We start from the raw sequence: 27,941 nt of genomic DNA on the forward strand, positions 1-27,941 counted from the left end.
ATAAAAACCATAATTAATCTGTAGAGCCTCTCTGTTTCCTATCAGAGGCTTAACTCTGCATCCCTGGCTTGTTTCAATAGGAAAGAATATTGATATGTTGTTATATTATAGTGGTGACTTGTAGAAATTTTTTCCCTAGCAGGGGATACTATTAAATTGTCATCATACAATGGTAGGCATACCCTTGTTCCACACTCCTGTTCCATTTATCACTTCTCTCTGTCTAATCACCTACCCACCTATCTATGATCTATTTCATCTGAGATGATAATTTATTTTTGTTTCTTAAAGTTATTTATTTTTCTGATTTCCTATATTTTGGGGGAGGAGATTTCATGGAATTAAAACAAATCCATAAGTTTCTATTTTCTAGGCCAAATTCTGTTTGAATAACATTTGCTATTTGTCAATACAAAGTTAATTTTGCAGATCTTCCTCTAACTATGAACCTGGGGAGGAAATAAGAAAAGCAGAAATTACATCCTGGGGCTAGGCTAAAATATTAATAGTATCATTTGCATTAACACAGGGACCCTGTTTTCTGTGTTTCACCTCCACATTCAACCTAGACATATATAACTGAAAAGGTACAAAATTATGTTAAAGTCTAATAATTAATGATTGACTAATGTAATGGCAAATTGTATTTAATGGCTTATTTCTATTTCTCCCCCAATCTTTAAAGCATCCAGGGCCATGTATTTTGACATCCCACTGGAACAGGGAGAAACAAGTATTATTAAAAGGCATCCACCCCAAAGACTTCAAGTAAGATGAATTTAAAAGGCTTCATAAGGAATTTCTTGGATATAATGGTAACATCCCTTTTTCATCTATAATCGTAAAAGAGGGATATTGATAATGACCAAGCTGTTCATGAGACTGTTGTTAAAGAGAATGTTGTCAATTGCAAAGACTATACTACTTTAGGATTGATTTCCTTTAGTAATGATTTCACTTTTAAGACCCACAACCGAAAGAAGCGAGTATAGTAGCAAGGACATAGGCAAGTTGGGACTCAAGGGACAAGAATCTAGCACTGATTTGCTGGGTGACCATGGAAAAATCACTTGTAATAAACAATAATAACAACAACTACTACAACTATTTAATTGCCACCTATTACAAGTCAGATACTACATGAGGCAACTTGATCTATGTCATTCATTCAATCCTCTTATCCCCCTATGAGAAAGGAATTATTATGTCTGTTTTATACATGTGGTTCAGAGAGTTAAGTAACTTGCCCAGAGATACTCAGGGCCCAGATATCAACCGAATCTCCAAAGTCTGTGCTCTTACCTGTCAGCAGAAGTGATCTCTGTAGTTCTTCTATCCTTAACCTTTTATCGTTCTGGATGTTAACTGGTTGTTGTAATTGGGACACTGGATTTCAAGTCAGCAAAGCAAAAGCCTTAAATGCATTCACTTCAATAAATATTTAATGAATTCCCTCTGGAGAGCTACGAATTCTAAGAACTCTCAGTTTAGACGGGAAAGAGATGGGAGTGGGTCCCTGAAAATGAGCATCAGTTAAAGGAGAGTTTTAGGCCCTCCTACGAGCAGGATCTATCTCTGACATTTGAAAGAGAGAATTGAAGCCAAATCTCACCTGCTACATAATTCACCCAGATGCCTGGACCAATCCCAGAGATACTGAAGTTCATTTGTTGGGGATTATTTCTGTTTCAGTTGGTTTTTATTTACCTGTCTTCTGCAGAAGCTCACAATCATTATTTGAAGTGATTATATCCTTTGGTCCCTAAAGAACATGTTTTCCCAAAATATTAGAAACTTCAAAAATATTGTTTCAAGAAAAATAAAGTATAAATATAAGAAATATCCAATTTTAAAATTGTTTTAGTATATCTCTAGCTAAATGGACAATTTTAAAACTTGTTTTATTCCTAAATCGAATGCTTCCTTTCCAAGGAGTGTTTAATATTTGTTCTTTTGAAAACTCTAAGATTATTAACTCAAATATAAGATATTACTACAACCAGTGGAAATATTTGTATAGTACTCAATAGTTCACAAAATACTTTTTTGAACTCCTGACCTGGAGCAATCCTTCCACCTCGGCCTCCCAGAGTACTAGGATTACAGGCGTGAGCCACCGCGCCCAGCCCCTACAAAGTACTTTTTATATCTATCAGTACTAGACAAATAAGGTTACGCTTATTCTGTCAGTTAATCAAACTCAAAAAGAGAACTTTCATATTTCAGAGTCAAACAGTGCATCCCCTAACCTAACCAACCACCTTAAAAATGAAGAATCAAGAAAAGTGAATTAAAAGTGCAAAGACTATGTCTTATTCAGTCTTATTATCTTCAGCCACTAACACTTAATATGCATCCCCAAAAGTTTGTGAATTAATGAATGAACAGATGAATGAATGCCAATGAGATCCATCCTCCTGCAGAAGGAAAAAATAAAGCACTCAAAGGGCATTACCTTCTACTGCATAGCTGTAACATCACTGCATTAAAAGTCTGATTGACTAGCCAAATAACCAGTGTGATTAATTATAAGGATATAGTAATGCCTTATGCCAGGATCTAGGAGACACCTTGACTTCAGGTAAGAATTGTGCCTTGGAACCTGAAAGGCAGAAGAACTCACTAGGTGTCTGCCCTAACTTCTCCCCCGTGCATTTGCTTTACTCTCTCTCCCTGGAGATCAGCTTTCTCCGCTCCTCAGGTGCACTTCATAAAATCTGGCCTTGCATCTTATAGTTCCAATCAAATGGGCAGATTGGCCTAACTCTCTTGGCTCCAGTCCCAAATTCCTGGGAGAAAAGATCTTATTGGCTCAGCTTTGCTTATGACTCCAGCTCTGGTCCAATGCTCTGTGACCACAGGCTATGCTCATGCGGTAAATACGTGGGCAGAGGAGTCACCCCTGTAGATTCTGCATTTGTCTCCCAGAGAAGAGGGAAATCACTAGGAACTTGGCAGAAACTCCCAAAGATATCAACTATAATTATCTTCACAAATGAGGCTCAGCACATTTTCCACCACAAATGGGTTTTTGAGAGAATAATGCATGCTGGGTCCTCATGACATGTTAATTAATAGCCTAATCTCTGCCAAAGAAAATTCTAAAAGTATTTTTAATTATTAAACCAAATCTAATTGCATCCTCAATGATTTGAGTTGCATATTTGGCACTCTCCACTTCCTGAACATGTACTCCTCAAGTAAAGAGCAAGTCGTGAACTAATGTTCACCAGCCTGGAGCTCAGAGGATCTGGGAGTCTGTGCCAAGGAACTCTGAATCCAGTGTGCCTAGTGCCATATTGAAGGGCCGATCAGCACTGTCCCCTCTGGCCTGGTCACTTCTCATCCAACCATCTCAGGTCTAGCCCCTATATAGTCTGTCTTCAGATGATTTCCTTGGATAACTCCCGTATCTCCAAAGATTTGTTCATATCTTACTGTCCCTATAAGGCCTACCCTGACCAACCTATTGACAATCACAACCTTCATGCCAGCACTCTTGATTTCCCTGGCCCTTCACTGCCTTTTCTTTTCCCCAGAAAGCTAACTTCCATCTAACATACCAAACACTTTACTTATCTATTACCTTCATTGTGTATTTTCTTCACCACTCCCATACCTCCAATGCTAGGATATAATCTTCACAGAGGCAGGCATATTTTTTTTTGTCTTCACTAATGTATATGAGTGTCTAGAACAGTGCCTGGTACATAATAGGTGATCAATAGGCATGTGTTGAATATTGAATGAATGAACGAATTGGAGAAGAGAGAAATAAAATCTGCTGGTGAGAGATAAGGGGGTGGTTCTGACTTGAACGGTTTCATTATGTTGTTTTTGAGTCTACAAAACCACGCAGATGGCACAGATTGCCATTTACTCAGATCCTCTCTTTGATCTTTCAATGTTTCATAATTTCTCGAGAGGAGTCTTGTGCAATATTTTTAGGTTTGTTTCTAGGCGCGTGTATCAGGTAGAGTTCAACCAGAGAAAAAGAACCACTAAAAGAAGATATATATTAAAAGACAATGCAAGGAATCGGCTTACATGATTGTGGATGCTGGCAAGGCAAATCCAAACTCCACAGGGCAGGCATTTGAAAAAGGTAGGCTGGAACTCCAGGGATTGAGCTGAAGCTGCTGTCCATGGGCAGGATTTCTTCTTTAAGGTAGCTTCAGCTTTGCTCTTAAGACATTTCAATGATTGAAGCTGGCCCACCTAGATTATCTAAAATAATCTTCCTTACTTAAATTCAACTAGTTATGGGCTTTAATCTCATCTTCAAAATCATCTCACAGCAACACCTAGATTAGTGTTTGAATAACTCAAGACTGTAGCCTAACCAAGTTGACAGGTAAAACTGACCACCAAAATATTTTACAGGGTTTTTCCTCCCTATTGTGAATGAAGTCTTTTCTTCCATTTAATTTTCCAAATGATTATTACTGGTGAATAAGAAAGCTATTGATTTTTGCATTCTACAATTTTATTGAAATACTCTGGCAATTCTAATTTTCTATAGACTCTTATAGACGTTCTATGCACACAATATCTTCCACAAGTGAGAATAATTTTTGTTTCTCTTTCTTCCCCATTCTTGTTCCTTGTACTTGTTTTCTTGACTTTTGCATTAGCTAGAACTTTCCTTGCAATGTTGAATACAAGTAATTGTAATGGACATCCTTGTCTTATCTATAACATTAGTGGAACTGGTTCTCAAACTAAGTACAATGTTTGCAATAGGATTTTTGCAAATATTGGTCCGAGGGTCCCAAAAGGAAAAACAGATGGCACACTCAAATGACGATAATTTAAGGAAGTTTTCTTTATGAGTAACTGTGCAACAGAGGTTTGGATTAGGGGAACCACAAAAGATATTGCAATAACCGCTAGTAGCAGCTGAGGGGTAACCACCTCCAGGCCATGGGACTAGGAGAGGGAGAAATTTCTGGGATTAAAAAGGAGAGAGTTTGGTGGAGGAAGCTGCTTTGAGAGAGGCAGCGACCTTCAAATGACGGACACAGCTATTCAGATATGACCTTGCAGGCATGTAGGCAGAGGAACAAGTACCCTGGTCTCATTATCTTTCCTCCTGTCAGCCATCCTTAGTGGCTAAACTCAATGGGAAGCTAAAAGGCAAGAGAAACTGCTTAGTCCTCACAGGCAGAGAACAAGGTAGAAAAATGTGGCAAGTAGATCTGCAGAAACAAATGGAAGATACCTGGCACAAGGCCCTTTGTTGAAATTATAGATATTTCCTTTATTCCTTGGGTGCTAAGAGATTTCTCAGGGTTGAGTGTTACATTGTATTGCTTTTTTCCTCCATCCCTTAAAATAATCATGGATTTTCTTTTTAACCAGTTGAGATAATGTATTACACTAATAGATTTTATGATGTTGAACCATACCTGCATTCCTGGCATAAATCCTACTTGATCATGAGATACATATAAATACATGGCTGAATTTAATTTGCTAAGGCTTTAAGTGTCTATTTTAACAAGGGAAGTAGATCTGTAACTTTCTTATCCTGTTTTTTCCAGCTTTGCCACCAAGGCTGTGTGAGTCTTATTACCTTTCACTCTTTCCTATTCTCTAAAACACTTGATATAACTCAGGTGTTGCCTGTTCCTCAGCAGTTTGGTAAAAACAGGTCTTTGAAACCGTTTTTGGACATCTGGACTCTTGAGGGGAGTGAAAATTGTCCTGCTAACTAAAATTCTTTTATGGTTATTAGTTGATTTAGGTATCTTATTTCTTCTTGCTAATCTATATTTTCCTAGGAAATTATCCATCTATCTAAGTTTTAAAATTCTTTGTTATGAAGTCTTGTTTTCTTTGTATTCAGCTTTCTGATAATACTTATAACAATACATCTTCCAGCTCACATTTTAATGCAGCTCTTTTCTGCTGGGTAGAGGGGTGGAAAACAACTCAGCCCCTGACTTCAAACTATTCCTTGGCTTTATGAATTCTCAGAAATTCATAAAGCTGCCTTAATAGACATGATCTTAAGTCACGGTGCCAGACAAATTTTACTTTTCCATTGAGTTGTTCTGGCCCATCTTATTCTTGCTAGTAAACAGAAAAACCGTCTCAGATTAGTGTTTATCATCAAGTTCAGTGACTTATGGTCTATGGTTGATTTAGTCTCGATTCTGGAATCTCCTAGAAGACACGTCAACTGACTATGCTGACCATTTGTTTTGTTTGAGAAGCCAAATAATCCAGAAGTCTTTAGACAAATAATACATTCTTTAATATTATGAAATGAAAAAATAGGTTCATGCTACCAATTCTCCAGTAATTCCTTCCATTGTGTTCTCTCGGAAAATGAAGTGAGGCATCTTGCTTCCCAAGCATTCTGAGGCAACTTCATTCGATTGGTTTGTTTAGCCGAAGCCAATTTTCCCAACGTTTTTTCCTGCAGTGCTTCTCAGGCCAAGTGCAACTGATTTAACAGAGTCTGTTTGCAATGTTACTTGCTGCCATCTAGCGGCTTTTGTGAAGGAATAGTGTGATTCTTCAGGTGCTTTTCAAAGCACAGGAAGAAAGTAATGGCCTGGAGAGTTCTTCAAAACAGATACCACTTAACCTTTATCAGAACTGTGTATTTAAGTAGCAAGACTGAGAATAGTAGAAAGGGGTCTGTGATTAATTACATATTCATACTATCAAAACAAAAACCTAGCCTAAGAAATTATGGCTAGATGATTTTAAATAGCTAAAAAATGTTGGCTTTGTCAGGCTCATTTCTTCAATAATGCTCCACAAATAAATACTTTGGTCTGTTTTGATGGCCTGTTTTGATGTCGTTCCTTGATTCACTTGAGACACTATGGAAGTAATGGACTCCAACCTAAAAAGAAATCCTCAGAATCCCTGGGAGAGGTTTGAAAAACACACACCCCCAGGACATATCCCAGATCTGTTGAATCTCAATCTCCAGTGAATGACCCAAGGATTTCTTTTTTTTTAATTCCAGGAAATTCTGATGATAAAACATTTTGGGAAACAAATAGTAGAGAAAAGAGGATGGCATTTGGAACTGGACAGACCTGATGCTTGAATACTGGAGATGACACTAGCTGTGCAACTTTGGACAAGGCACTAGCCTCTCTGAAATAGGGAATCATCATAATTATCCACAGGGCTCACACGGGGATTGAATGAAATGACATATTTAAAACTCTGGGCATGATATGTAGCAATGGCTACAAAGTTGTATAAGCAAAATCAGAACCAAATCCTGAACATTCTCCTAATTCAGAGGATGGACACACACTTCCTTGATCTCCCCCACCTCCAGAAATCCCCTTTAGCCCTGGCAGACTCTTCCTCCCATAGGTGTCTGGAGGGTCCCCTCTCCCTTGGCCTCCCTTCCCTTCCTCTCCTCCCCCTGTCTTTCCAGTGTGCTGACTTGATCAGCTACCGCCTCCTGTGCCAGCAGGTCCCATTTGCCTCATGTCCTATAGAGTTGAGAGCCAGGGAAACAAACAAACTTCTCTTACTAGTACTAATCTCTTACTAATACTAACTTTGCTAAGTTATGTTAAAAGACCCACTTCCTCATCTGAGGTGAGAACGGGACAGAGAACCACTTCCTACCACAAATGCAAATGACCAGGCACTCGTCTAATGTAAAGATGAGTTCTTTCCCCTTGGTGTCTCTTCCCCCTCTCTGTATCCTTTGCCCTCCTTTTCTTCCTTGGGCTGCTCCAACAGAAAGGGCTGCTGGCTGCTCTTCCCAGAACAGGTCAGGGCCAGGCGCAGGGACCAGGAAATGGATCTACAGGGAAGTAGCTGTGGGGGGCCAGCAGGTGCTCCCCATTACAAGTGCTGGATACTCAGTACATATTTTCTGTGGTCCTGCTCTTTCTTTTACCCTGGTCACCTTGAAAGCCAAGCTGGCATCCAAGTCTGCTCCTTGATAATGCAACAAATCACACCAAAATGAAAAAGAATTTTTAAATAAATTAGCACTTTTCGTTCAGCGTTGGACTAAGGTGAGAGTGGTGCTCATGCTGATGGCCACAGCATGACGTTCTCCTCATTTTCCTCCTACTTCTCCAGCCATCACCTCCCAGTCTCCTTGGCCAGCACATCCCCAGCTGCCAGTCTCCCAATGCTGGAACTCCTCGAGTCAGCCATCCTTGGCTCTGCTCTTGTCACTCTTGACCTTGTCCACCACCTTGGCTTCACTCACACTCTACCCAGGGATGATTCCCAAAAATCTCCAGCACAGATCTCTCCTCTGAGCCCCATGCCTAGCTATCCACTCAACATCTACACTGGCATGTCCCGAAGGTGTCAAAAATTCAACCTGCTCCAAACCACATTTGTATCTTCTTTCTATATGACGCCAAACCACATCTTCCCCTAGGATTCTCCTTCTCAGGCGATGATAACACCATCCGCCCCTTGGATGGGGATATCATTTGGGCATTTGGAGACTCCACTCCCCTCTACCAACCATACGAATCTTGTTTGGTTCGGTTTAGATATTTGTAGAGTTCATCAATTTCCTTCCCTCAACACCAGTCCATCATCGTTGTCCTCCGCATTGATCTCCCCACATCCATAATTGCTCCTTGCTAATTAAGTTTCCATACTGCAACCAGAGTGATTAAAGCAAAAGTATTCATGTCACTCCTTTGTTTAACACATGTCAATGGCTTCCCATTGCTCTTGAGAGACCAACACCTTTAGAATGGCCCATCAGGCCCTACATGACCTGACTCCTGCCTAACTTCCCCAGTCTCATTATGGGACACTCTTTCCCTCACTATGAACTGAAGCCATCCAACTTCTTTCAGTTCCTTCAACAGATCATGTAAGAAGGGCTGGGAGCAGATCCATTGACATGAATCTCTGCCCTGTCTCAGTGAGCCCTTGGAACTCCATCCAGCATGATCTCACCCATAAAGCCAAGTCCCTGCTAGGAAAAGACACCACTAAGATTTGTTAGCACATTGCACTTTCACTTTAAATGGGTCTCATAATCACTGTTGACTAACACTGAGGAGATGAGAAAGCTTCTTTGGAGACAACAAAATCAGGACATTTCCCTAAAAACTAGAATAGTTCAACTGGGTGGTTAAAGGATGAATAAAATAAAGTAACTTCCTGATGCCTCTTTTATCAGTAATATTCTAAGACCCTGGTTGTTTGATAACTTTGGATGTGGTGCCTTAATGCAGACAGTAAAAGATTCTTAGTCTTTTAACTCTCTGACTAACATTTGGATCAATAAGTCACCGGCAATGGTGCAACAGAACAATAAAGGATCCAGGTACATTGAAAAGCCTTTTGCACAGATACAACTATAAAACTGCTAGAATCACCTTCCCTGCATGCTCTCAGCAATAAGTGCTGCTTTTCCAAAGTTTACTGTCTGCTTTATTGTGTTTTACCATCTCATGGCGTGAGGAATGCTGAATGCTGACTGCTCTAAATGTTGCACTTGCAGAAGCTCGAACCCATTGACTTGCCACAAGTAATTACTTCTGAAAGGCTTCTGAGCCAGCGAGGAGCTGGGACAAAGCACAAAGCCAAGGTAGGCTGCGCAGTGACCGGAGGGTGGTTAACTGGGGGCAGGCTGCCAGGGACCAGGGTGAGCTGGCCTTTTCATGTACTCCCTGCACAGAAAAGTTCAAGGACAAATCAAACTGTTCAGCGATTCAGAGTCAGAGCGTTTTAAAGCTATTCCCTCTCTCCTGTGCCTGCCTCCAGCGGGCAACTGCTCTTCCTTTTTGGAAGCGATCTGGGCCCTTTTCTGTGCCATGATGAAAACAGGGCAATGCAGATGAGAGAGAAGAATTTTCCTTGGGAATTGGTGATTCTAGACATTTTCAATTCTGTGAAAAATCCAGCATGACTCTTCCCTTTCATTCCTCCCCTCAGTTTAAACTTTCTCTTCGTTCTCAGTTTGCAAGAGAAATCTTATCCATCATACAAATTGTCCCTGACTCATTCGCCACAGCCTCACCGAAAAGTGATGGTAGCAAAGGTCTTCCGTAGGTCTTCTTGCCGTGCACTTGGAGCGCTCTCCTGGGCAGGACTCCCCTCACGCCGAAATGACAGCGGTGAGGTGGGAGTGGATTTTAGACACCTTCCCCTCCTAAATTCATTCTGGAGCCAGCTAGGGGCTTCTGTGCGGCTGGCTGGCCTGGTAAAGGGAGTCCAGGCACTGTGGGATTCTAAAGGCCACGTTCCTGGTGTGGCAGCACCTGTGGAGATGGGCCCCTCCCTGAGGTTCACATCACTGACTGTCACTGTCCACGGGGCAACACAAAAGGTGTCACCGAACACATCCCTTCCCTTTCCTGGCGACAGAAAATGACAAATGAAGGTATGTTCACCTCTGGCTGCCCTCAATAACTGTCTACACTGTCCCACTGGAGCTTGTGACTGACCAGGGGGGTGAGGGAAGGGATTACCAGAGTCACAAAAAATCAACTTCAAATCCTCCCTGAACTGCAGTGTTCTCCAAGGCGTACAATGGCACAGAGAAACACACTCTGGAGAAGTAGGTTAACAATTTAACATTTTGGTGGCTCCCTTCTCATTTCATAGCCAGCCCATCAGGCAAAAGAGGCAGAGAGAAATAGGAAGGTTTCATCAAACCAGAACACATTCCTGGGGAGAGGGTAATAAGCCTCTGTTGACAGGGGAAGTGATATCTTATCAAAAATGAGATGTGGAAAGAGATTTCCACTTAAGGTTTGCAAAACTCTACAGGAAACTTAAAAGCTACATCATCTACACAGCAAAGGGCCACTTCATTCACTGATAACACAAAGGACTTGTCAGGGACACAGGACAGTCCATCTTTGTTATCACAAGAGATCTCTGTGTATTATGATTGATTGATGAAGATCTTACTTTGTGCCAGAAAAGGATGTAAGGTTGTGGATTGCAGAGTTAGTAACCAATGGACCCCATACTAACGGTTGTTTCATCTTTCATATCAGGAACTGGAAAAGAAAATGCAAATGCCAATGTATACTTCTGGGAAAAGGCAATATTTGCATAAGATGCAAATGCTGGAAATGAACCGTAAAAGACAAGAGGTAAACATGAGAAGAGTGTCACATCTACCAAATTTATACCACACAACCACTGCCCTGGCACATGAATGCAGTCAAACATACATATCCAGTCTCTGCTTATCATTTTAAATTTGGTCACTAGAGCTGAAGGGTCAGCAATTAAAGCTGGTAAGAATCAGGAAGATCCCTTCTGTAACAGCCTTGTTGAGCCTTTTCTCTGTTTTCAGTCCTCCCAAAGATGTGTGTCTTAAGTCTCCCTTTTTAAAAATGGGTTGCTTCTATGACATTCTGGACATAGGGAAACGGGGCTAGCTCATTTTCACTGGTTTAGTAAAAGGGAGGGTGAATTGGTCTTTATTCTGATACCTAGGCCTCTCTCCATAACTCACGCCTTAGAATTATCTTATAAGAAAGACCTTTTGTAACAAGCCCCTTTACCAATAATGTTCTATAACTGTCATATTCCAAATTCCTCCCTCCAGGAAATAAGGAAATACTGCCCTCTGCAATTCTGAACATATCAGCTAGCCTACAGAAAAACATGTTTATAAGGGTGCTCATCCTAATTGAGCCATACATTTTTGAGCCTGTGGGTGTACTTGCCTTTCCTCTAACAAGCCTGTGAATAAAGGAAGTTTCCATACCTTCTAATAGGAAAACAAAAACCATGTTCTGGTTAGGGGACTGCAGACAGCTACAGATAAGCCTATGACTTGCAAAGTGGCTGATCTGCTAATCTATTCTGGTAAAGGTTGCTTGGGAAGAACATTAATCATTTATAGCTGATTATTTTCAGGCCCAAATGGAGTTGAAGAAAAGTCTTCACAGGGAAGCAAGAATGAATAACCAAAAACTGAGGGACCCTAAAGCCAAGAAAATCCTTCAAAGCATCCCAAGGAATAATGACCATGACCTTCTAACCATATTGCCTGATGAAACCTTGAATAGAAGTCCCGGTGAGTCATGTAAATTTTTTAGTAAAATATTTCGAGTGTTTTTTTTTAAATGTTACCAAATAAACTCCCAGGGTGGGTGGGGATGTGTTGAGAAGACAGCAAACAGCCTTGGGTTCCTGCTGAGATTTTATTTCCCAGAATATAGTGGGTAAGTTGTCATGTAATTTCGGATGGCTGGGAGGAAAAAACATAAACTTAAGCTTGGTAATAAAATGTCTCTTTCTTTTTATGAGTTTAATACTCTTTGCATGCATTATTGCAATCCATGCCCCATAACTAGGAGAAAAGACAAAATAGCCCCATCTTGTGATTGGAGAGAATAAAGCACACAGAGATATGTTTAACTGCCTGCGGTCGCATGGCAAATTTGCATCAGCCAGGACGGTACCTTATGCAGATGCACCTCTCCCCTGCTGCACCCTTTCTCCAGCAGGTCAACACTCTTTGGCACATTTAGAAGGTCTAAAATGAATCCAGCATCACTGCCCATCCAAGCTTGCCCCTGCTGCTGTATTTACTGTCTCAGTGCGTCATGTCACTCAGGCCAGAGACCTGGAGCCTTTTCAGCCCATCTTCTCTCTCTTCCTATAGCTGGTCAGTCACCAAATTCTGTTGATATCACCTAGTGCTGAAAACTGGCTCCCCTTCCATTCCCAATGGTATTGCCTTAGGTCTAGCCCTTGTCCTGTGACACCAGGACTCCAGCCATAGCCTCCTGACTGGGCTCCTCTCCTTAGGTCTGACTCTCTGTCCACCAGCTCTCCACCTGGGTGGCTCTCAGTATGGTCCCCAGGCCCCTAGCATCAGCATCACCCGGGAACTCGTTAGAAGGGCAGAATCTGAGGTCCCACCCCAGACCTACTGAATCAAGACCTGCATTTTATCAAGATCCCCAGGCACTTCTCACGTACAATGAAGTTCTAGAAGCACTGTACTAATATCAGTAATCTTATAAAATGCAAATCTGACCACTGTCATTCCCCTGCCTAAAAACACAATCTTCAGTGGTCTCTATCTGCCTAAAGACAAAGTCTAAACTCCTTAACACAGGACTCAGAGACTTTCAGGATCTGTCACCTATGCTCCTAGCTTCATCTTCCCGCTCCAGCCCCCACACTCCAGCTGGGCCAAATTGCTCTGCCCTCTCAGGTTGCCCTGTGCTTTCCAACCATGTCCACAACCTCTACACCATGGTGCCCCACCAATTAGAGCTCCATTAAGTTTTCCCTGTCTGCATTCGCCCAGGCAAGCCCACAGTTGCAGATATATAGTATTGTTCACCCACAGAGGTCACCGCGCTGTGAGCCAAATCCCCACGTCAGCAGGGCTGACCACTAAGAGAGCTGCAGAAAAGCTGGCCAGTCTCTGGGGTTCTTGAGCTTCTAAGATGCAAAATCACATGCTGAAAGAGACACACTCCCCACTCAGAGGAACAAGATGCTTAATCAATAAGTTAATTAAATAAGAAAGGGCTGAATAATTGAAAATCTACTTGGGATATCTATTTAACCTATACTCCCAAGACTCAGAATGAAATATGCTTTGTAGTCACATAAACAACTTCTACAACTTAAAAAAAAATGCCTTTAAAATATTTATGTGAAACCAAGAAAAGAGCCTCAGCTAAAGGTAGACACTTGGAGTCATCTCTTGAGAGAAGGCCAAGAAAAACCAGCATTTGCGAAGTCTTTGAAAGACACCCCGGAGCTGGAGGGGACCAGCAGAAACTGGCACATGGAGAAAGGGGTTTTCCTCTGCTCTCCCGGAGCTTTCTAAAGCTGCTTCATTTTGTTCAAGCTGAGGTTTGTTGAGTACTTACTATAAGCCAGGTCCTGTGGTCCACCTTTAGCATGCATCATCTCATTTAATCCTCACACAACCTATTTAATAGAAAGTAGGAGTTACTATTTGCCCAGTGTGACAGAGCCAGGATTCAAGGCCAGGTCGTTTTGACCTGCCCTCTCGCATGCCCTCATCAGGACACCAAGGACTCAGAGCCTGGTCAAGGACAGCCCTGATCTCCTCAACCTTATCTTCCAGGAGCAGATTGCACTCTGTGACTTCTGAAAGGAAGTGAGAGCAGCTGGTGGACATCAGTATTCATGTTCTCCTGGAAGTGACAGGGGCGGGGAGAGGGAGATTAGAAGGAGTAACTCAGGCAGAAGCCAGTTCAGGTGCCAGTCTGGGAGCAGTGGCTGCATCAGTGGTGCCCATCCCGGTCACCAGCAGAACCACCCGGGGGCTTTTCAAAAACACCCAGTCTGGGGTCTCAACTTCATCTTACTGAATCAGAATCTCTCTCTAGGTTAGGGGTGAAAGAATTTTCCTTTTTAAAAGTTCCCCAAGTGATTTTGAAGATTAGCCAAACTTTGATGGACTAGATAACCCTTGAGAGCTCTTTCAACACTTCAATTTTGTGAGAATCCTTTTATTTGTAATGATTCTGTGTGTGTGTGCATATAAATACACATGACAAAATGAGCCTAGAAAATGCAAATTTTTCTAGCGTGAGATAGACAAGAAATTCTAATTTTTTCCATTATAATGAAATCACAATTAATTAGAATCTCATGGAATGAGACATCTGCCTCAACTCATTTGCCTATTGCTGAAGTTGTTGGAAGTAAGGCAAGTGAAAGTTATTTGATGGTGGAGAGATTGCAGTGCCTGCAGTTTACCATTCCATCCTGTGCTTTTAATTCTCATTGTACAGCCATGTACATGTGAAAGTGTAAGATATTGGAATAATAATGGACAGAGCTAGTATTTATAAAGTAGCTCTAAGCATTCAAAGTGCATTATGGGCCGGGCGCGGTGGCTCACGCCTGTAATCCTAGCACTCTGGGAGGCCGAGGCGGGCGGATTGCTCGAGGTTGGGAGTTCGAAACCATCCTGAGCGAGACCCCGTCTCTACTAAAAATAGAAAGAAATTAATTGACCAACTAAAAATATATATATATACAAAAATTAGCCGGGCATGGTGGCGCATGCCTGTAGTCCCAGCTACTTGGGAGGCTGAGGCAGGAGGATCACTTGAGCCCAGGAGTTTGAGGTTGCTGTGAGCTAGGCTGACGCCACGGTACTCACTCTAGCCAGGGCAACAAAAGTGAGAGTCTGTCTCAAAAAAAAAAAAAAAAAAAGAGAATCAAAGTGCATTATGTAATCACTGTATCAACTTTGTGAGGTGAGGATTATCACCACCTCTCTTTTACAGATGAGGAATCTAGATCCAGAGAAGGCAAGTCACACATGCAGGGTCACAGCCAGCCAGTGAGAGGTGAAACTGATCAGTGCTGCACACACAGGGCACCTGACTCCACAGCCAGGAGACGTCACCCCTGCCGCTTGGCATATGTTCTAGCAATGATTCCTTTTTACTTATTCCCAGAGAGCATCTTTGATTTCTTTCCCTGTCTTCTAGAAGTCGTTTGCTCTGCTTTCTCCTAAAAGTGGAGTATAGCCAAGATCACATACTTTCATGAGCATTCTGCTAGTCAGAGTCTGGTAATTAAGGTTCCTCTGCACCGTCTCCGCTTACTTAATGATCTATTCGCCCATTCCTGTTCCGCTTTTGAAAAGTGGGGTTAGAGTTTTAGCTCTCTTACGAGATAAAAGTCAGTCTTTGTTTTCTGCTGCCTCTTTAAAATGAAATCACTCACACCTTAACATATATTTTACATACATTTATATAATAAATGACACGCATGATCATATAATTAATATAACTATATATAACATACACAAAATGAGGATCACTCTTTTTGGTGTACAATCCTATGAGTTTTAATGTATTTATGTGGCTCCTCCTGCCCTTTCCAGACGCCATGACATGAATGTATGGAGAAGAAAGAGCACTGGAATCAGAGTCCTTCCCTCAGTCCCAACAGTGCATTTACTATATGTCTCTCCTTGACAGCAGGGACCTTTCTCATTCCTAGAATAGTGCCTGCTAGCACATAGTATCCTCTCAACAAATATAAACTGTATATTTTTCTATATAGCTTTAATCCATATAGATAGAGATTATATTATAGCTAAATTTCAGTTATTTAACCTCCGTGAGCCTCAGTTTCCACATAGGTAAAATGGGAGTAAAGTATTGTCTACCATATAGAGTTTTTGTGAAAATTATTCTAATAAGTATAAAAGCACATTATAAAATGTAAAGTGCCAGAGAAATGTATAGGACTATGGACAAAACTGAAGAAGATGGAATTGATGTCATATAGTGAAAACAACTGTATGCTTCAGGGAAGGGTCACCCTAAATCCATCATTTAAATGTCACCTTCACAATTCTGGTCTTATCTGGCCACCTGAACTAGTTTTCTATAAAATATCTTGTTGTGTTCTGTTTTTTAAAATATACCTTTGTGAAATAACTGTGACATTATTGGGTTTGATATAGTAGTGATACATTTTTTCTAAAACACATAAAAAACACAAGCATCAAATATTTTTCATGCTTTATATGATCCTTGTACTACCTAAATCACTTCCTATTTTTCTCCCACTGGCATCTGTTGCTTTCTTCTTTCCCCAAATTAATTTTGAATTAGGATACACTTTCCTCTACTCTGCTCATCCAAACTCCATTTAGGTTTGGTTGTGTTTTTATTTTTATTTTTTTAAGTCTATTAACCATAGAGAATACACAGGGCTTTATAAAAATGTAACAAGTAATAAGACATATAGCTCAGAAATCCTCAAATTTTAATGCTGTGTGCACAAAACTATGTGTATAATACCTTATGAGTGACAAGGGATTGATTTTCAAGGATAAAACTGAACGTGTGAATTTTGTCTCACACACTAACTTTAGACCTGAATTATCATAACATCAACAGTGTTGTGGGACTTAAGCTATCATTAATATTACATTAGATCCCACCACTAACAGACATTCTCTTCCTGTTTCAAGCTTCTGCCTCTAGCTGGATGTTCTGGAAAATTCCTCTTCCCAGTCTGAGTGATGTTTTTAGTCATTTTTGGCTCATTTACAGAGAGGATTGACATCCCTGAGCCCCAATGAATGAAGCCTTTCCCAGGTCCTAGTTACCAATACTTCCCAACTTCCCACCTCCCCAAATTCTCTGATAGCTCATTTGTTCGTTCATGTATTCATTTACTCATTTGGCAAATACTTAATAAACATACACTAGATGCCAGGCATTCGTCATATGGTGATGAGCCAGGTACATGTGGTTCCTGGCTTGTGAAGCTTACAGAGTATACAGATACTAAACAAAGAAATGTTAAATGAGAGTATAACTGGAAGACCTATTAATAATATCTATGGAGTCAGAGAAGGTTTCCATGAGGAAGTGACTTTTAAGCTGAGACATGAAATAGCTGGAAGAAGGGGGCAGGAGTTGCATGTGAGGATGAGGACCAGGGGTGCTGAAACGTTCATAGCAGGAAATAATAACAGCACGTGCAAAAGCCCTACAGTAGGAAGGAACATGATGGACCTCAGATACTGGGTGGAGGAGAGTGACCAGAGATTGGAAATGGTTCTGAAGATATAGGCAGGGTCATGTCCAATAAGGATTCTGAACTCTATCTTAAGATCAATGAGAAGCCATTGATAAGGCAGGGACTGGCACAATCAGGTTTATATTTTTCAACATCACTCTACACTGTGGAGAATGGCTGGGAGGAGAAAGCAAAAGTATGAAAAAAGACCAGTTATAAGACATGGAAGGCTGGGCGCGGTGGCTCATGCCTGTAATCCTAGCACTCTGGGAGGCCGAGGCGGTCAGATTGCTCGAGGTCAGGAGTTCAAAACCAGCCTGAGCAAGAGCGAGACCCTATCTCTACTATAAATAGAAAAGAAATTAATTGGCCAAGTAATATATATAGAAAAAACTAGCCCGGCATGGTGGCGCATGCCTGTAGTCCCAGCTACTCGGGAGGCTGAGGCAGCAGGATTGCTTAAGCCCAGGAGTTTGAGGTTGCTGTGAGCTAGGCTGACACCATGGCACTTACTCTAGCCTGGACAACAAAGCGAGACTCTGTCTCAAAAAAAAAAAAAAAGAAAAAAAAATTAAGACATGGCAAAAGAGGAGAGAGAGAGATGGTGTTTGGCCCAGGATAGCAGGTGATGATGAGGATGGAGAGAAGGAGCCAGATATGAAGCAGAACTGGCAGAACCTGGTAATGATCTGGATGTGAGTGCAGGGAGACAGTAAGAAGGCCAGGTGAATTCCTGGGTTTCTTGTGAAGAATTAGGTAGACAATGGAGCAAAAGTTGTACTGTTTCCTCAATTAGGAAAGCCAGGAGCAGAAGCAATAGAAAGAGAAGAGAGACAGAGAATGTGATGCCAGTTAGACATCAAAGTGAAGGTGTCCAGTTTTACAAAAATTCTGTTATAGCTTAGGACACTGGGTACTACCTAAATAAAAAGCTTGTGTAAATACATATGCATGTAAATCTAATTCCACATCAAAACTAAAGTCTCTCCTAATAAAAATACCTATAAAGTAAAATATAACACCTGACTCATTGAGTTCCCCAGTACTGTGGTCTGGAGTGCAGGCCAGGCATCTGTTTCTAAAGGCTGCACAGGTGACTCTGATATGAAGCCAGCGTTGATATGAAGGTGAGAAGTGTCTATCACGTGCCTACCACAAAGATGGTCAATAAAGAGCATAGGTGACATCACCTGTGCAATATTCTTGCACACAATGTTTAACCTTAATCTCAGGGAAACAATCAGATAAGCCCAAATTTAGGATCATTCCACAAAATAACTGACCTGATTTCTTTAAAATGTAAACATAAGGAAAAAACAAAGAAGACAATTAAGATGAAGGAGGGAGAAGGAAGAGGAAGAGAAAGGGACAGTGTGGGGAGGAGGAAGGGGGAGACAGAGAGAAGGTAAAAGGAGGAAAGGATGGGAAGCTTTCTTGAATTAAAGGTGATGATGAAAAAAGAATATAAAATGTAATGTATGATCCTAGATTGAATCCTAGACCTAAAATGAAAACTCAAAGAAGCAAAAACAAATAGCAGCTATAAATGGCATTATTGGGACAACTGTGGGTATTTGAATATGGACAATATATTACAAAATAGCACCATATCAATGTTAAATTTCTTAGGTATAATGATTGTATTTTAGTTATATAGAGAGAAATATGCCCTTGTTCTTAAGAGATTTGGGGTGATGTATTTAGGGGGGACGTAACTGCAACTAATTCACAAATGCTTCACCTGAAGCCAAATCCTTCATCATATACATATGAAGAAAGCAATATTGTGCCAAAATGTTGTCTATGGATTGGGGTATATAGGTGTGTATTGTACTATTGTGACTTTCAGAAGAGTTATAGCAACTCAGGAGGCTAAGGCAGGATTGCTTGAGGCTAGGAGTTTGACACCAGCCTGGGCAAAATAATGAGGCCTCATTTCTAAAAAAAAAAAAAAAGAAAGAAAACAGATTAGATGGGCATGGTAGTATTAATACATACCCATAGTCCCAGCTACTCGGGAGGCTGAAGCAGGGGATTGCTTCAGCCCAGGAATTTGAAGCTGCAGTGAACTATGATCACACCACTGCAATTCAGCCTGGGAAACAGAGTAAGACTCCATCTCTTAAAAAAAATTTTTTTTAAAGATTTAAATTCTTTTTTAAATGACAACTAAAAATATTTCAATGCTTACAGAGACACCAGCTGAAACTATACGTATATACAATTTATACAATTTAAAATTACATATGTATTATAATTTGGTGTATATATATAAAATTTGTTGTGTATATTATATATAAAATAACCAAGCAGATTATTCTGTGTTCATAAAAACATAGACACTTAGACAGAGTGGTCTGAAGATGTCAGATGAGAAAAACCTTCAGCCAGAGTTTCTCTACAAGAAGGAAAGATTTTAGATGAAAGTGAAAAAAACCAAACAGGCAGACAAACATAGATCGGATAAGGGTCAGAAGGAAGGGTGCCTGAACCTACAGGAGAGTCCACAGGAAGAAGTTGCAGAGCAGAAATGTAAGGAGAAAGGCATCAGCAGGATCTAAACCCTGAGAGGCTTGGAGATCAGTGACAAGGGTAGGTGGAGTGGTTAAATTTCCCCTCTCTTGAATCTTGGACTATAGGTGGGCTCCCAAGCTAATGGAAACACCTGCTGACACCAGCCCAGAGACAGCTGGCGCTAGTGAGTGGTGAGTCTTTTGCAGACAGGGCACTGGGCTCCCAGCTCCCTCAGGGCACGTCTGCCCCACAGACCAGAGCCGATGTACAGGCACCATATTGCTTCATTCTCCCCTTCCCCTCTCCTACCCATTGCTGCCAACAGAGACAATTTAGCCACCACCCGAAGGCATCCACAGGAAACAGGATCTTTCCTTTTGGGGCCCTGCAGCAGACTGAGAGGTACTCAGACTATGAGCTCCCTACTCAGAAGCAGGGTCAGGGATTGATCTCCAGGGCTGGGGGACAAGCCAGAGACCAGATCCCTCACATACACCCAGGACTTCATGGCATTGCCCAAAGGCACAGAAGGGATATTTGTGAACTAGTCTACTGAGATGTATGTGCCTTCAGGAGCAGATCAGAGTGATTCCTAGTTGCAGTGTGCTGGAGGGGCAACCCTCCACTCTCAGGAGGGCTGCACTCCCAGCTCAGGCCATGTTCCTGGGCAGGGAACCTCCTGGCTCACATCACAGTCAGGGGAGCTCCACTGGTGTGAGGTCCTGCCTGCTGGCAGTGGCCCAGGAGAAACCTCAGAATAGGGGAGGGTGGAAAGGTGCAAGGCCTGCTCCAGGCTGCTAGACTATAGGTCTCAGACAGCCCCACCCCAACACACAGACTTTCTGGCTGAGTGGGGCCATTTCAGCCCCTCCATGGTAGCTTTGCCCAGAAGCAGAGAATAGACCTTTGACTCCTGTTACCAGCATTTGTGGAGCTTGAAGGCAGACTCACTCAACCCAGCCTGATCCAGCCTCACTCCCCCACCTGTCCCTACTGAGGTGGAGAATAAGGACACACCTAGAAGTCCCGAGGCCTCATCTACCACATGAGGCACTATAGCACCTCTCCAGAGGAACTAGAGCTGGTTACAAGAACCAAAAACAACATTGCAGCTTGTTCCTCCTAGCAAGTGCCACCTACTGGCAGGAAGGTCAATTTTCATGCCCTTTTACTGCATTTTCTGACTCATCACACAAAGTGCAGTCAAATCTCACCCACAAGCACCACCTACTGACTCAGAGACTAAACAGGGTGTGTCATTATCTAAACAAAAATTCAAATAGAAGCAACAGCTGTTCTAGATGGGAAAGAAACAGCAAAATAACTCTGGAAGTATAAAGAATCAAACAAAAGGGACACCCCCAAAGGGGAACACCAGCTCTCTAGCAATGGATATCAACCAAATTCAGAACACTAAAATTGCAGAAGAATTTTGAACATGGATTGTAAGAAAGCTCAATGATATGCAAGAGAAAATGGATACCCAACACAAAGAAACCACACAAAAAGAAATCAGGACTTGGAAGAAAAATTCACTGAAGAAATTGAAATATTAAAGGAAAATGAAACAAAGCTTCTGGAAATGAAGAATTTATTCAAGGAATTACAAGACACAGTGAAAAGCCTCAAGAGTAGGGTAGATCAAACAGAATAAAGAATCTCAGGGATTGAAGCTAACACCTTTCAATTAAACAAGTCAGTCACAGAGATAGGACAGAGAAATAAAAGAGCAAAGCCTACAAGAAATGTGGGATTATGTGAAAAGGCATAACGTGAAAATTATAGGCATCCATGAGGGTGAAGAAGAAAATACACAAGGGTTGAATAAAATACTTGAGTATATAATGGAGGAAAATTTCCCTGGCCTTGGTAGAAATCTAGATATCCAAGTATAAGAAGCTAAAATGACTCCTGGCAGATTCATTGCAAACAGGAAGACACCATGACACATAGTCATCAGACTGGACAAAATAAACATGAAAGAGGCCCTCCTATGAGTTGTAAGGTGAAAGAAGCAGGTAATATACAAAAGAAAACCCATCAGACTAAGTGCAGACTTCTCAACTGAGACCTTACAAGCTGGAAAAGACTGTGACCACATTATCATCAAACAGAATAATTCCCAGCCTAGAATCTTGTATCCTGAAAAACTAAGTTTCTTATATGAAGGAGAAATAAAGACTTTCTTAGACAAGCAAAGACTGAGGAAATTCATCAAGACAAGACCTGTCCTCCAGGAAGTACTCATATTAGCATTACACATGGATCAGCACAATAAACACTCACCAGTGTAAAATCATTCAAAAGCTAAAGGTCAAAGGCCAAATACTACAATGGCTCAAGAAAGAAAAAAAGGCAACAAAGTTCAACTCAACAGGATGAACAGAAATCTGCCCCACTTATCTATTCTTTCAATAAATGTGAATGGTTTGAACTGCCCACTAAAGAGACATAGGCTGGCCGAATTGATAAATATACACAAGCCAAGTATTTTCTGTCTTCAGGAAACACATCTAACCTACAAGGATACATTAAGACTCAAGGTGAAGGGATGGAAAACAATATTCCATGCAAATGGAAGCCAAAAGAAATCTGGCATAGCAGTTCTGATTTCAGACAACTTAGTCTTCAAATTAACAAAAGTAATGAAAGACAAAGATGGTCACTATATAATGGTGAAGGGTACAATTCAACAAGAAGACATAATAATTCAAAATATTTATGTACCTAATTCAAGTGCAACCAGATTCATAAAGCAAATCCTACTTGATTTAAACAAAATGATAAACAGCAGCACTGTAATAGCCAAAAACTTCAACACCCCTCTGACAGAACAGAACAGAACAGATTCTCCAAACAGAAAATTAACAAAGAAACAATGGACTTAACCAGAACTCTAGAACAAATGGGCCTCATGAGAACATTTTACCCCAAAACTACTGAATATACACTATTCTCATCAGCTCATGGGACATTCTCTAAGATTGACCATATCCTAGACCACAAAGCATGTCTCAATACATTTTTTTAAAAATAGAAATTACACCATGCATCTTCTTAGACCACAGAGGAATAAAATTAGAAATCAACTCCAACGGAAACTTTCATCTCTATACAAAGTCATGGAAACTAAACAACCTAATGCTGAATGATTATTGTGTTAAGGAGGAAATCAAAATGGAAATCAAAAGATTCTTCAAACTAAATGATAAAGGAGACACAGTTATCAAAATCTGTGGGACACAGCTAAAGTAGTCCTGAGAGGAAAATTTATTTCCATAAATGCCTACATCCAAAAGTCAGAAAGTTCACAAATCAACAAACTAACGAATCATCTCTAAGAACTAGAAAAGGATGAGCAAACCAACGCCAAACCCAGCAGAAGAAAAGAAACAACAAAGGTGAGAGCAGAACTAAATGAAATTGATAATAAAAATTCTATACATAACAGTAATAAAACAAAAAGTTGGTTCTTTGAAAAAATAAACAAAATGGACACATCTCTTGCTAAATTAATGAGAAGCAGAAAAGAAAGGACTCTAATAAGCTCAACCAGGAATGAAAAAGGAGAAATTATAACTGATACCATGGACATACAAAATATCATCTATGAATACTATGAAAACCTCTATGCACATAAGCTTGAAAATGTGGAAGAAATGGACAAATTCTTAGAAACATACAGCTTACCGAGGCTCAATCAGGAAGAAATGGAATTCTTGAACAGACCAATATCAAGCATCAAAATTGAAGCAGCAATAAAAAAAAACCTTCCTAAAAAGAAAAGTCTTGGACCAGATGGTTTCACACCCAAATTTTACCAGACCTACAAAGAAGAACTGTTGTCTATCCTGCAGAAATTATTCCACAACATTGAGAAGGAAGGAATCCTCAACAACACATCACCATGATATGAAAACCAGAAAAGGACACAACAAAAAAAGACAACTACAGACAAATATCCCTTATGAATATAGGTGCAAAAATTCTCAACAAAATTCTAGCGAACCGAATTCAGTTGCTTATCAAAAAAATAATCCATCACGACCAAGTGGGCTTCATCCCAGAGATGTAGGAATGGTTCAACATATGCAAATCTATAAATGTAATTCAATACATAAATGGAAGTAAAAACAAAGACCATATGATCCTCTCAATAGACAAAGAAAAAGCATTCACCAAAATTCAGCACCCTTTTATGATAAGAATGCTTAATAAAATAGGCATAGACGGGACTTACCTAAAAATGATAAAAGCCATATATGACAAACCCACAGCCAACACCATACAGAATGGGGAAAAATTGAAAGCATTCCCATTTAGAACTGGAACCAGACAAGGTTGCCCTCTATCACCGTTTCTATTCAACATAGTGCTGGAAGTCCTAGCCAGAGCAATCACACAAGAGAAGGAAATCAAGGACATCCAAATAGGGAAAGAAGAGGTCAAACTATTGCTCTTTGATGACAATATGATCTTATATCTAGAAAACCCCAAAGATTCTTCCATGAGACTACTGGAATTGATAAACAAATTTAGCAAACTCTCAGGTAACAAAACCAATGTACAGAAATCAGTAGCATTCCCATATGCCAACACCACTCAAACTGAACCAAATCAAAGACTCAATACCCTTCACAATAGCAACAAAAAACATAAAATACCTAGATATATATTTAACTAAGACAGTGAAAGAGCTCTGTAGGGAGAACAATAAAACACTGAGAAAGGAAATTACAGAGGATGTAAACATGTGGAAAACCACACCATGCTCATGGATTGGCAGAATCAACATTGTTAAAATGTCTGTACTACTCAAAGTGATCTACAGATTCAATGCAATCCATATTAAAATACCATAATTTTTCACAGATCTAGAAAAAATAATTCTACACTTCATATGGAAATAGGGAAGACCCTGTATAGCAAAAGCAATCTTAACCAAAAAGAACAAATTGGGAAGCATTAATTTACCAGACTTCAAGCTATAATACAAGGCTATAGTAACCAAAACAGCATAAAATTGGCACAAGAACAGAGACATAGACCAATGGAACAAAACTGAGAACCCAGATATTAAACCATCCTCATATAGCCATCTAATCTTTGACAAATCAGACAAAAACATGCACTCTGGTAAAGAATCCTTATTCAATAAATGGTGCTGGGAAAATTGGATAGCCACAGGTAGAAGACTGAAACAGGATCCACACCTTTCACCTCTCACAAAAATCAACTCACAATGTATAACAGACTTAAACTTAAGGCATAAAACTATACGAATTCTAGAAGAAAATGTTGAAAAATCTCTTTTAGACATTGGCCCGGGGAAAGAATTTATGAAAAAGACCACAAACGCAATCACAGCAACAAAAAAAAAATAAATACATGGGACCTGATCAAATTAAAAAGCTTCTGCACAGCCAAGGAAACTATCACAAGAACAAACATACAACCTACAGAATGGGAGAAAATATTCACATGCTACACAATTGATAAAGGGCTTATAACTAGAATCTATGTAGAACCTAGGAAAATCAGCAAGAAAAAAATCAAACAACCCCATTAAAAAGTGGGCAAAGGACATGAACAGAAATTTTTCAAAAGAAGACAGACTCATGGCCAACAAACATGTAAAAAAAATGCTCAACATCTTTAATCATCAAGGAAAGGCAAATCAAAATCACAATGATATATCACTTAACCTGGATAGAGCTAGAGCCCATTCTACTAAGTGAAGTATCACAAGAATGGAAAAACAAGCACCACATGTACTCACCATCAGATTGGTATTAACTGATCGATACTTATGTGTACATATAGTAGTAACATTCATCAGGTGTCAGGCAGGTGGGAAGGGAGCAGAGGGGATGGGAATATTCACACCTAATGGGTGCGGTGCACATGGTCTGACTTGGGCAGGGCAAAGGCAATATATGTAACTAAACATTTGTACTCCCATACTATGCTAAAATTAAAAATAAATAAATAAAATAAAATGCTGTAAATGTTTTAAAACAAGATTGTGACAATAAATAAATAAGATGAACTATAAAAAAAACATAGACACTAGCAAATCATTTTTAGGAAAAAAAGTTAAACAAACTTTTATCTTTTGTTGTAGGAAATTCACAAAATGCAGAAGTTTTAGAACATCATGCAATGAATGACTACTGTTCCCGGAAAATTGGCAAAATGGAAACATGGCTCCGTGCACAAGAGGCCCAGGGACAGTTTCTTTGGGACAGTTCTAGCTCTGACTCAGATGAGTTGGGGAAAGATGAGAAGAAACCACGAGCACTGGTGAGGACAAGAACAGAAAGAATCCCAGTTTTTGATGAGTTTTTTGATCAAGAATAATAATGCTATTATAAGAATACTATTCACTACCCTAGACACTGAGTGTATTGAAAGCTTGCTTTGTGTCAAAATCCTTCAAGCTAATATATGAATTATTTTGAGGAAAGCAATTCACTTTGGCAAAAACAAATGACATCATCTGGAGTCTTATGGTTAACAAGTTTGTCATATATGCTCTGAACTATTGCTGCATAACTAATTTGCCTCAAAATTAGGGGCTTAAACAACAGCCATTTTATTGTCTCACTTTTCTGTTGGGTTGTTGGGGTCAGCTAGGTGGTCTTCTCATGATCCCTTTTGAAATCTTTCATGTAGTTGAAATAAGATAGCAGGTAGGACTGGAGTCGCTTGGGGGCTTGACGAGGACACTGAGATAGCTGGACCTTGCCCCCTCTCCATATCGTCTCAGAGCCTCTGCACATGATCTCTGCAGCAGAGGAGTGAATTTTCTTTCATATCAGCCTAGCACTCCCCAAAACAAATGTCCCTAGAGGAGGAAACAGAAGCTTCCAGTCTTTCTAAAGGCTACTCTTAAAACTGGCTCTGCATCACCTCCACTACATTCTATTGGTTAATGCAAGTCACAGGCCAGATTGTAGTCAGTGCAAAAGGGGACTGCATGAATGCCAAAGTGTGGTCCATTGGGGTATGTCTTTGAGAGCTGCAACCATACCACATTTTTACAAAGCAAATTAGATTAAAAAATTATATAAAATTATAAAAATTATATAAAATTATATAAAATATATTAAAATTATATAAAAATATTATATAAAATTATATAAAAATATAAAATTATATAAAAATTATATAAAACAAATAGATGACAGGGTAGATTTGACACAAATAAAAGTGAGTTTTTAAAGAAAAGTCATAGTAATGTTACATTAGACACTAAGATTACTGAGGTCACTTTCTTGTGAGTTAGCCATAAAAGAGAGCTGCAGGATAGAGATGGGATGGCAAATATGGAAGACTCTCATGAATTAAAGTTCAAATTAAGACTTCTTAAATTATCATGTAGATTTTAGAGCTCTTTACACTTAAAAGGAATCTTAGAAATGTTCAGTCCAAAAATTATTTTATTTACGACCATCAGATTTTTCAGGCAATATTTAAGAACTATTTTTGTGTAAAATTCAGCTCCACACTTACCATAATCTAAAAAATTTTGGATTTTTAAAACAATTTTTAAGCTTCCAGAAGCTTCTATGGATTTAGTGAAATTTTAAAATAAAGCAAAGCAAAAACACTTTTTAAGCCTTCTCTGGGAAACTTCCAAAAAGAAAAAAAAAAATAGAGGAAAACACCACCTGAATTTGACATTCAGCACATTCACATCAGTCACCAAGAAGAGAAAAAGCCTGAAATGTAAGGGGATAAACACTCATGTTTCTCCCAAGAACAGAAGGCTATTAGCTTGTCCTTGGGCACATCTACTCCCAGTTCTTTGTGAGTACTCTTCTTATTCTTTCTGTGGTAGGTAAGAAGCATATTTCCACCAAAGAAATACATAAACTGCCCAGCTAGCATTCTTGAAAAATTATGATCCTTGAGAGGATGAACGAATCCAACCTATTCATGGT

At 40.0% G+C, this 27,941-nt stretch overlaps 1 protein-coding gene across 3 annotated transcripts in view; it reads left to right on the forward strand.

The window, feature by feature from the left end:
• CCDC198 (coiled-coil domain containing 198) overlaps positions 1 to 27,054 on the forward strand; it is a 29,094-nt gene extending 2,040 nt beyond the window's left edge. Inside the window, exons 1-6 of one of the 3 annotated variants that reach the window (XM_012785620.2) lie at positions 530 to 587; positions 686 to 768; positions 9,470 to 9,556; positions 10,974 to 11,072; positions 11,848 to 12,007; positions 26,120 to 27,054. In XM_012785620.2, coding sequence (XP_012641074.1) covers positions 697 to 768; positions 9,470 to 9,556; positions 10,974 to 11,072; positions 11,848 to 12,007; positions 26,120 to 26,355 — 654 coding nt within the window. In that variant the 5' untranslated portion in view covers positions 530 to 587; positions 686 to 696 and the 3' untranslated portion in view covers positions 26,356 to 27,054. Of the gene's footprint in view, positions 1 to 529; positions 588 to 685; positions 816 to 9,469; positions 9,557 to 10,973; positions 11,073 to 11,847; positions 12,008 to 26,119 lie in introns of those variants that run through there. The other 2 variants (XM_012785618.3, XM_012785621.3) reach the window with 2 other exon arrangements.
• The last annotated feature ends 887 nt before the right edge of the window (positions 27,055 to 27,941 follow it).

This window comes from Microcebus murinus, chromosome 6 (assembly GCF_040939455.1).
Source record: "Microcebus murinus isolate Inina chromosome 6, M.murinus_Inina_mat1.0, whole genome shotgun sequence".
Lineage (NCBI taxonomy): Eukaryota > Metazoa > Chordata > Mammalia > Primates > Cheirogaleidae > Microcebus > Microcebus murinus.